The sequence below is a fragment of the Mustela nigripes genome, chromosome X (genome assembly GCF_022355385.1).
Source record: "Mustela nigripes isolate SB6536 chromosome X, MUSNIG.SB6536, whole genome shotgun sequence".
In the NCBI taxonomy this organism is placed as follows: domain Eukaryota; kingdom Metazoa; phylum Chordata; class Mammalia; order Carnivora; family Mustelidae; genus Mustela; species Mustela nigripes.
Genome location: NC_081575.1, coordinates 30,727,336 through 30,737,909, shown reverse-complemented (window position 1 = coordinate 30,737,909; position 10,574 = coordinate 30,727,336). Strand labels below are relative to the sequence as shown.

At 42.7% G+C, this 10,574-nt stretch overlaps 1 protein-coding gene across 2 annotated transcripts in view; it reads left to right on the top strand.

Annotated features, from left to right (window-relative positions):
- DOCK11 (dedicator of cytokinesis 11) overlaps window positions 1-10,574 on the top strand; it is a 193,548-nt gene that overhangs the window by 157,264 nt on the left and 25,710 nt on the right. For both annotated transcript variants that reach the window (XM_059385729.1, XM_059385730.1), the window contains one exon: window positions 2,596-2,702. In XM_059385729.1, the coding sequence (XP_059241712.1) occupies window positions 2,596-2,702 (107 nt within the window). The remainder of the gene's footprint in view (window positions 1-2,595; window positions 2,703-10,574) is intronic.

Here is a 10,574-nt window from a genome sequence, read left to right as displayed (position 1 = left end):
AAGATTTTATTTACTTATTAGAGAGATAGAGACCACAAGTAGGCAGAGCAGCAGGCAGAGGAAGAGGGAGAAGCAGGCTCTCTGCTGAGCAGGGAGCCTGATGTGGGGCTTGATCCCAGGACTCTCGGATCATGACCTGAGCCGAAGGCAGTGGCTTAACCCACTGAGCCACCCAGGCACCCCCCAGACAGGAGTTTTTTCCCTGCCTACGGACCTAGCGGCCAGAGACCTTCAGGGACTGATGCTTTTTTCTCTGACAAGGACTACACTGTATTGCTTCGCTCAATTTTGGGGGCCCTCTTCCATCCCGCCTGGCTCTTGACTTCACTGAGGTGCTCAAACGGACGTTTTCTCAATCTCAAAACGTTCTCCTGATGTACTACCCGAAGAATGGCTGAATCAGACCTGTTACTGGTCCCCAGCAAGATAAGGGGTATTATCCTGAATGTAAATCAGCTATGTGACTGAGCATAGTTAATTCAGGGGACATTTTTCCCCCCATAGACTTTGTCGAAGAAGGAAATGATGTACTGATTCATGTTCTGGTGCAGGTTCCTTATCTTGTTGTGGTCCAGCACTTGGAATAGAACACTCTAGAAGTCTATGACAGACCATTTTAGGCATGGTTATCTTTAGAAACGAAATGTATCATGCCCTATCTTAAGTGTCTTTTATTACCTGATTTCTTTGAAAAAAAAAAAAAAAAAGGCCCTAAAGTCCATTGGGTCCAAGTAAATCTCATTGTCATTTCCTTCCCTCTCAGAAATTCACTGATTGCCCCCAATGTGTTTCTCCATTCTTGAAAAAGGACTTCAGAATAGCCCCATCTTTCCTCACCCAAACCCCGTCTGTCTGTCTGTCTGTCTGTCTCTCTCTCTCTCAGAAGCATGGTGCTTCCTTGATAACTCATGCTCCAGCAAGCATCTTACCAGGCAGTGTATGTCTAGTTAGCTTTCATGTAGACAGGAGGAGTTGGCAAAATCCAAGCCTCGATACATGACCTTTTTTCTTTAAACCATAATTCTGAGAAATCTCCGAAATATAAAGTTCAACTCTCTTAAATCTTCCTTCTGTTTTCCCCAACCTCTAACCTTGGGGAGCTTTCCCGGGCTTCTGCCATGAGTAGATCATGCTTTCTAAACATCACTATTCCAGAGGTTCTAGAACAATAGATTGCCAACAATTTTTATTCCCTCGCGACCAGCCGATTTTCACCCACTAGCAGATTCTTTTATAAGGAGGCTGGATTTTCTGTAACTCTTAAATTCCAGCCCACCTACAGAAAGGTAAGTAAAAACAGGAGTTGTTGGGACACATTCCCCTGTCCAGAATGTGGCTGGCACCCACGTGGTCTGCCCTCTGTACCTACACTCTTCACTTGACAGGAACCACTTGGTCCACAGTCCTACAGCAGCTGTCCTCAGCTTGAGCTCACTTGCTGCTTCTCCGGGGTCCAGCTGTAGCTTCACTCACTGTACCAGCTGGCAACAATTGTCCTATCTTGGAAAAACCCATTTATTGGTAGCTTTGCATTCAGCACTCCTTACATGCTAGGTTCTCTTCTAAACCCTTTGTGTTTCCTTGAATTCTCGCAAAGTTGCTGTTATCTCTGTGTTACAGCTGATGAAACTTTTTACAGTTCTAGGGAGATGAGCAGGGCTCGAGTCACACAATTAGTGCTAGACCTGAAGATATCAAGCTCTGAAAGCTCTGATTCTCCCAGGGTCTGCTCCTTTTCTCCAAGGTTGATGCTTTAGCCCTGTTATATGTTTTCTCTTTCTGCCTCTCTTACAAGTCCTGGGCTAGGCTTCCCCCAATGACCCACTTCCTTTCCCAATTCTACAGTGAGATCAGGAGCTAGAAATGGTTACAAAAATTCATTCTCTGGTTACCTGAAAAGTACATGGCCTCCTTGATTAGGTGACAATCCAGAAACATACAGGATCAAAGTGTTAGATGACACTTGGGAAACAGGGACTCTACTAGCCCTTGAAGATGAGGCAGAGTCCCAGAAGGAAGCTTACTTGTTGGTAACCTGAGCTCGCTTTTTGGGGGAAAAGACCAGTAAAATGTGTAGTAGATGGGAACCATTTGTAAAATTCTTTACAGACTGAAAATCGCACTTAGGACTTTGATTGGTACGAAAATATCCACATTCGTTTTTAAAGGTAACCAGTCCCTGTAAGGCTGTTATTTACAAAATGCTTCCCCCCCCCCCCCATGGATGGGACTGGAGGAGATTATGCTGAATGAAATAAGTCTAGCAGAGAAAGTCAATTATCGTATGGTTTCACTTACTTGTGGAACATAAGGAGTAACATGGAGGACATTAGGAGAAGGAAAGGAAAAGTGAATTGGGGGAAATTGGAGGGGGAGATGAACCACGAGAGACTGTGGACTCTGAGAAACAAACTGAGGGTTTTGGAGGGGGGAGGGATGGCTGAACCTGGTGGTGGGTATTAAGGAGGGCACGTATTGCATGGAGCACTGGGTTTGGTGCATAAGCAATGAATCTTGGAACACTGAAAAAAAAATAAAAAAAAAACCGCTTTTTTAAAAAAAATAAATTCCTTTCACTGCTTTCTGTTCATACAGAATTATTCCCTAATGGATGTTCAGCCTTCAAGAAAATTACTCCCAATATAGACGAAGAAGGAGCCATGAAAGAAGATGCTGGAATGATGGATGTCCATTATAGTGAAGTAAGATTCCAGGGCCTGCAATGCCAGTTATAGGAATTTAACTTCTTGAAATTTATATTAAAAAATTATTATAGCTAACTTAATTTGGAAGGGAACTGAGGACTGATGAACTGTAAACATGAAACCTTCCCAGGGCCAAGATGTCCCTATTTGGAATATGAAGCCGTGACTCTGGAACGGATCCTATCGTCTGGCTTCAGAGAGGCAATATTTATCATCTTCAAACTGCCATCCCAGTAACCAGATCAGAGTCAACATACTTTGGAAAAAACCTCCTTTAAAAAAATATAGCTCACAATGTAGCCACTCAGCAGAGTATGCCTAAGAGTCTGTTTAAACATGGAAAATTTCTGCTGTAAATTTCATATGGCTACCAGACGGCTTCAGTTGTCAGTCAACAAACATTTATTGGCTTATGAGCAAGGCCCTGGACCTGATGATGTAGGTGCTATAAAATAATCAGCCAGGGCCAAACCCTCACTGACCTCCGGTGCCTACCTGAATGGCTAATGCACCTACACAGAATGGGGGTGGGGTGGGGAGCAGGACCGTACCATTTGAATGATACACACAGTGTGTTCCACGTAAAGTCAAAGGTGAGAGAGGTGCCTTTGAGCTGAGGTAGAACAGTGAGCTGTGCTTAGAGAGGGGTGAAGAAAGAGGACACCACCAAAGTGGTCTACAAGGTGGGAAGGTATGAGGCTTTAGGGCAGTAGAATGGATCCTTTTGGCTAAACCCGGTTGGGTTCACATCGAGAAGAGAAGTAGTTGAGGTGATATTTTTGAGAAACTGGGTGTTTGGGCTTTATTCAGGAGAATGTTGAATTACTCTCAGACAATGAGGACAGAACAATGGTGGGATGAAAGCAAGGAAGTGGAGCGTGTCATTTGGCAGTAATGTGGGAGACGTGTTGAAGATAGAGGCTAGAGAGAGGGCTGCCCAGGAGTCTAGATGTGAGGCAGTCAGGGCCGAAACCCACCTGCTGGCTGAGTCGGGATGCACTGTGAAGATAGGAGGAAGGCCTGCTAGGAGGAGAACCGGAAGGGGAAGAATCAAAGGTAGCCCTGAGCTTTTGGGTTTGACTGTTCCAGAAAAACTACAGGTGGGTGATTTTCCAGGGAAGATGATGAATTCCATCTTTGATATATGTTGAATTTGGAGTAGGAGGGTTATCACGACGGAAGTAACCATCAGGCTTCTAGAAGTTTAGAACCAAATCTGAGGAGAGAGATCAGGGTCAGAGAGCTACATCTGGAAGTCATCTGTTGAGAACCAAAGCAGAGCAAGGATGGGAGTTCACAGAGCCAGTGAAAACCAGAGAACCAAAGACTGAAACACAAAGAAGTTTGCAGAGTGGGAAGATGAAAAAATGAACAAAACCAGAAATTTAAGGGGTTGTAGTCCCATAGAAACACATTTTTGAGAGTTGTATTAAAAAACATCAGCAATCAGATTGAAGTGACAGAGATATACTTCATTATACTGAATGAATTGTTTTGTTTTTTTTTAAATACAGGACAATCTCAAGTTAGCTGTAGTTCATATAGCTAAAATGACATGGTTAGAAGCTTTAACTATTTCTATATGGGTCTCTTGCCTCATCAGTAACATAAGGACAATACCATCCTGGTCAATTCAAAATAAATGTAAAGCTCTCTGTAGCTCATTAGGCACTACAGAAGTGTTAGGCTTTGTGGCTGACGTACTTGACAGTGATGTTACACTTTACTCTAGAACCTAGAAGGGTAGATATTTACAACATGTTTGCTAAGTCAATTATAACAGATACTCTAGAAACTTGCATTTTAATTCCAGCTCAGTGCTTGACTGTGAAGCCTTGGGGAAGTTAATTCACATTTTGGGGGGGCAGGGGGTCTTAGTTAGACTTAAATGATTTCCCAGAGACCTCCAGTTCTTATGGGCTGACAGTGGAAGAACTCAGGGGAGTTATGGAAGATAAATGGTTGAGCCCAACTAAAGTTACATTCTCGTCTTCCAAATAACATCTTCAGCTTATTCACAGAAATAGCCTTGAGCCTGAGTCAGATACCTTCAAAGAGAATGGCAACATTTCCTATTACTCAAGAACTATAATCTGTTTTCTATGTAAACACATTTGCTGGGAACTCTCGTGTGTTCTCAGTAATAATTTATACATTTTATTTGATGTATACAGATAGAATCATGTTCAGAAAAGCCTTTGTATGTTGCAGCTTGTGGAAGAAGGCTTCCTCATGCTTGAGCCAAAGGAAAAATAACTGACACTGATTTATGAGCTTTATTGAAATGCAAAGTACAAATGGTTGTCTATATAGTGCCTGTATTTATATACGTGAAAAACCAATAATAATGAAATTTAATTTGTTTCTAAAACTGCATGTCTGACCTTTGATTTGGAATAGGTTTTTTTAAAAAAGATTTTATTATTTGTCAGGAAGAGAGAGAGAGCACAAGAGGGGCAGAGGGAGAGGGAGAAGCAGGCTCCTTGCTCAGCAAGGAGCCCAATGTAGGACTTGATCCCAGGGCTCTGGGATCTTGACTTGAGCTGAAGGCAGATGCTTAACCAACTGAGCCACCCAGGCATCCCATAATTTGCAGTAGTATTTAGGGATGTAATTGGCACATTCCTAAGCAAACAGTTTGATGAATTTTGATAGTTGTATATATCCATGTGACTTATCAGCAGAAACAAAAAAATAGAACATATCCATTCTTTTTTTTAAAAAGATTTTATTTATTTATTTGACAGAGTGAGCACAGGCAGATAGAGTGGCAGGCAGAGGCAGAGGGAGAAGCAGGCTCCCTGCTGAGCAAGGAGCCCCATGTGGGACTCGATCCCAGGAGGCCGGGATCATGACCTGAGCTGAAGGCAGCTGCTTAACCAACTGAGCCACCCAGGCGTCCTGAACATATCCATTCTTTTTTTTTTTTTTTTTAAAGATTTTATTTATTTATTTGACAGACAGAGATCACAAGTAGGCAGAGAAGCAGGCAGAGAGAGAGAGGAGGAAGCAGGCTCCCCGCTGAGCAGAGAGCCTGACGTGGGGCTCGATCCCAGGACCCTGAGATCGTGACCTGAGCTGAAGGCAGCGGCTTAACCCACTGAGCCACCCAGGCGCCCTGAACATATCCATTCTTGCATAAAGTTCTCTTACGCCCATCTCCTGTCAGTCTCCTCTCCCTACCACCTAATTTCTATCACCATAGATTAATTTCGCCCACATCAGTGTCATAAAAATGGACTCTTTCATTCCATTCAATAAATACCCTTCTGCATCTGGCTTCTTTTGCTTAATCTGATGTTTTTGAGATACATCGATGTTGCTAAGTATATCAAAAGTTTGTTCTTGGGGCACCTGGGTGGCTCAGTGGGTTAAGCCTCTGCCTTTGGCTCAGGTCATGGTCTCAGGGTCCTGGGATCAAGCCCCGCATTGGGCTCTCTGCTCAGCAGGGAGCCTGCTTCCCCCTCTCTCTCTGCCTGCCTTTCTGCCTACTTGTGATTTCTGTCTGTCAAATAAATTTAAAAAAATTTTTTTAAAAAGTTTGTTCTTTTTCATTACTACATAATATTCCATTGTATTGATAACTGATTTTTTTTCTCCTGAACCCATTCTCCTGTTGATGAATTTTAGATTATTTCTATTTCGGGGCTGTTATGAATAAGTCTGCTCTAAACATTCTTAATCTATGACCTTTTGTGGACTTACACTTTCATTATTCTTGGGCAAATACCTAGGAGTAAAATTGCTGGATCCTAGGGAAGTTGTGTATTTAATCTTCTAAGAAATTGCCAAGAGTTTCTGAAAGTGGTTGGACAATTTTATACTTCCACCAGGAAAGGATGAGAGTTTCAGTTGCTCCCCATCCTCACCAACATCTGACGTGGCTAATCTTTCTTTTATTATTGCCATTCGAGTTGGTATCTCATTGAATTTTTAATTTATATTTTCCTTTTTTTTTTTTTAAAGTAGTCTCCATGCTGGGCATGGAGCCCAACGCAGAGCTTGAACTCAGGATCCTGAGATTTAAGACCTGAGCTAAAGTCAAGAGTTGGACACTTAACCTCCTGAGCTACCCAGGCACCCCATTGTGAACCAAAAATATGCTCTGGTTTTAAGTTCTTTGTCAGATACATGTGCTGCAGATTTGTCTTTGATTTGTTTATTCATTTCTTAATTGAGTCTTTTATTGTGCCAAAAGTTTTGGTTTTGATGAAGTGCAACTTACCATTTTAGTGGTTTGTTCTTTTTATGTCTGGTCTGAGAAATCTTTGCTTACCTCAAGACTGCAAAGGTGTTGTCCTACCTTTTTTTTTTCAGATTTTATTTTTAAGTCATCTGTATACTCAACGTGGGGTTCAGACTCACAGCCCTGAGATCAAGAGCCACACGCTCCTCCGATGGAGCCAGCCAGGCACCCCCTTACCTTTTCTTCTATAAACTTTGTCTATACATGTTATATTTAGCTCTGTAATCTAGAATTCATTTTTGAACCTGCAATCAGATAGAAGTCAAGGTTGAAGGCAGATATTTAGATGATTCACACCATATGGGGGAAAATGAAAAAATTTCCTTTTGCCTGATTAAATTACTTTGGCACTTTGGTCAAATTTCAGTTCTTTAGGTATGTGCAGCCTATTTCTGGACTCCGTTCCGTAGCACTGACCTGTTTGTCCATCTTGATATGAATATCACACCATCTTGATTGCTCTAAGTTGAGAAGTCTTGAAATCTGATAGTGTTAGCCCTCCAGCTTTTTTTTCCCCCCAGGTCATTTTGGCTAGTCTGCATCCTTTGAATTTCCATATAAAATTCAGAATCCTCTTCTCTAATTTCCTCAAAATCACCTGCTGGAAGTTTTGGGGGCATTTTGTTACAGTTATATATCAGTCCATGGAGAGTGATGTTTTGTGATTTTTCAGGACATAAGTCTTTTGCTGGATTTATTGGTAGATGATTGATGTTTTGCTGCCACTGTAAATAGTATTGCTTGATTTCTTTCTCAGTTTGTTGTTGCTAGTATCTATCCATTCGGTTGATTTTTGTATGTTCATCTTCCGATCTGCCGCCTCGCTAAATACGCGTATTTGTTTTAGGGGTTTGTGTATTCCCGAGGCTTTTCTGCCTATGCACTCATGTCATCTGCACACACAGGCGTTTTTACATTCACCAATCTAGATGCCTTTTCTCTCTTTGGGTTGCCTGGTTTCACTGGCTAGCACCGTTATCATGTTGAATTCAAGTGGTGAGAACAGACATTTTGACCCATTCTCAAACTTACACGAGAAGAGTGTTCAGCCTGTAGGTTTAGCCCAGGTGCCCTTTATCAGACTGAGGAAGGTTCCTTCTAGTTCTTGTTTGCTGAGCGTTCTTTTTTAATATCATGAAGGGATGTTGAGTTTTTCCCAATGCTTTTTCTGTATCTATTGCTGGAGGCACAGTTTTCTCTTATCTCCCGCTTTGTTCTGTCATTACAGTGAATTTATTTCCCCATTGTAAGCCAGCTTTCCATTTCTGCGACTCACTAGTTTGTGAGAGATTTTTAATTCCCCCAAAGTCCTTCCTTCCCACGGTTGTTAGGAATTCTAATTTGGCTAGTGAATCTTAATATACATTTTTTCAAGTAGCAGCATTCGATGCCACTATACTAATGACTGAGGAAACCAATATAAATAAAATATTATTACTACTCTTGAAAACTCGCAGCCCGTTTGGAAAGTCAGACAAAGATAATGGGTAAGGAGAGGGATATTTATCCACCCAGTGAATTCTCAGAGCAGGATAAAAGGTATCTAGTGTTGATTAGGAGAAGGATCCCAGAAGAGGTGATATCTAAGCAGTCTTGAAGGGGTTAACCCCTGGAAGGGGAGTAAAGGGCGTAAGGCCCAGCATGGACAAAGGCACAGAGTGAGGGCCACACTGTGGTGCCCCAAACTTCTGGTAGCTCTTTGCTGTTGGAGCATAAAGTACAAGACTGGGCACCATGAATGATGAGATTATAGAAGCGTCGGCTGGACTATTGCCAGCCTCATGTGCCAGATGAAAGATCTTGTCCTTTGCTCTGTGAATGAAGTGACAGCCATCTTGAAATTCTAAGAAGGGGAGACGGACGTGGTCTGGTTTGCCTTTGGAATCAGAAGCCTACAGCAGATAGATTTATAAGTCGTCAGACTGGAGGCAGGAAGATCAGTGAGCAAGAAAATAATACAGTCCTGAACCTTAGCAGTGTGTGTGGAAGTAGAGAGGAAGAGTCAGATTTAAGAAACATTTAAGAAGTCAGACTGGCAGGGCACGTGGGTAGCTCAGTGGGTTAAAGCCTCTGCCTTTTGCTCAGGTCAAGATCCCAGGGTCCTGGGATCGAGCCCCACATCGGGCTCTCTGCTCAGCCTGAGGAGCCTGCTTCTTCCTCTCTCTCTGCCTACTTGTGATTTCTGTCTGTCCAATGAATAAATAAAATCTAAAAAAAATACTGGTAGAAGTTGGCAACGAGCTGACGAGAGGATGAGTGGAGAGAGAGAGCACACTGGGTCTCCAGGGCTGCCATAATGTACCCACATGTATCGTCTCACAGCTCTAGCATCTAGAAGGCTGAAATCAGGGTGTCAGAAGGGCCATGTTCCCCTCTGACACTCTGGGGACAATCTTTCCTCGCCTCTTCCTAGCTGGTCTCTGGCATTCCTGGACTCCAGACTCTGCCTCTGTAGTCACATGGGGTCCTCCTCCAAGTCTCTGTCTTGTTGGGAGGATCCCAGCCATATTGGATTGAAGGCCCACCCTACTCCAGTGTGATTGTGCCATAATTAAGTATATCCTCAGTAACCCTATTTCCAAATAAGGTCACATTCTGAGGTAACTGGGGGTTAGGACTTCAGCATCTCTTTTCAAGGGACACCCTTGAACCCATCCCGGGGGTGGAGTCAAAACGACTCTTAAGTCTTCTAGCTAAGAGTTCATAGGGTGTTGCCCTTGGCTGAATAGGAAAAACACAAGTGAAAAAAACAGTTTAGGAAGAAGCTGAGTTCAGAATTGCCTAAAGGGTATACAGGAAGAGCCATTTTAGGGGCGCCTGGGTGGCTCAGTGGGTTAAGCCTCTGCCTTTGGCTCAGGTCATGATCTCAGGGTTCTGGGAGATCAAGCCCCGCATTGGGCTCTCTGCTCAGCAGTGAGCCTGCTTCCCCCCTCTCTCTCTCTGCCTGCCTCTCTGCCTGCTTGTGATCTCTGTCTGTCAATAAATAAAATTAAAATCTTAAAAAAAAAATAAGAGCCATTTTAGCATTCAGTTCTGTAAATCTCAAGAGCATCTCATCTCTTCAAGAGAGAAACAAACTTGTTAAGGCTTCTGGCTAGCGGGGGTAACGGGCTTCATCATCTCATTGTTGAGAACATGAGATGGTCATAAAATTATCTGTTGCAACTGTTATTTTCTGGCAAGGTCAGATATCTCTATCTTGACCTATTATCTTCTCATCCTCCCCCAATTTTAGGGCCAACAGTCAGGAAGGAAGCATTCTTTACCAAAATCACTTCATTTTCATAAACACTCCTATCGCTCCCACAAGAGCTTGAAAGTTGTCAAATCTTTTTTTTTTAAAAAATTTAATTTAATTTAATTTTTTTTCAGTGTTCTGAAATTCATTACCACACCCAGTGCTACATGCAATACGTGCCCCCCTTAATACCCACCACCAGGCTCACCCAGCCCCCCACCCCCCCCTCCAAAACCCTCAGTTTGTTTCTCAGAGTCCACAGTCTCTCAAATCTTCTCAAGACTCTGTTATATTATGTGTAAATACAGCTTCAGTATAAAAAAGAAACAACATTCAGAGGCTTAGTGGGATTTATCCCATCAGACCTTCATTCATTCTCCAGTTG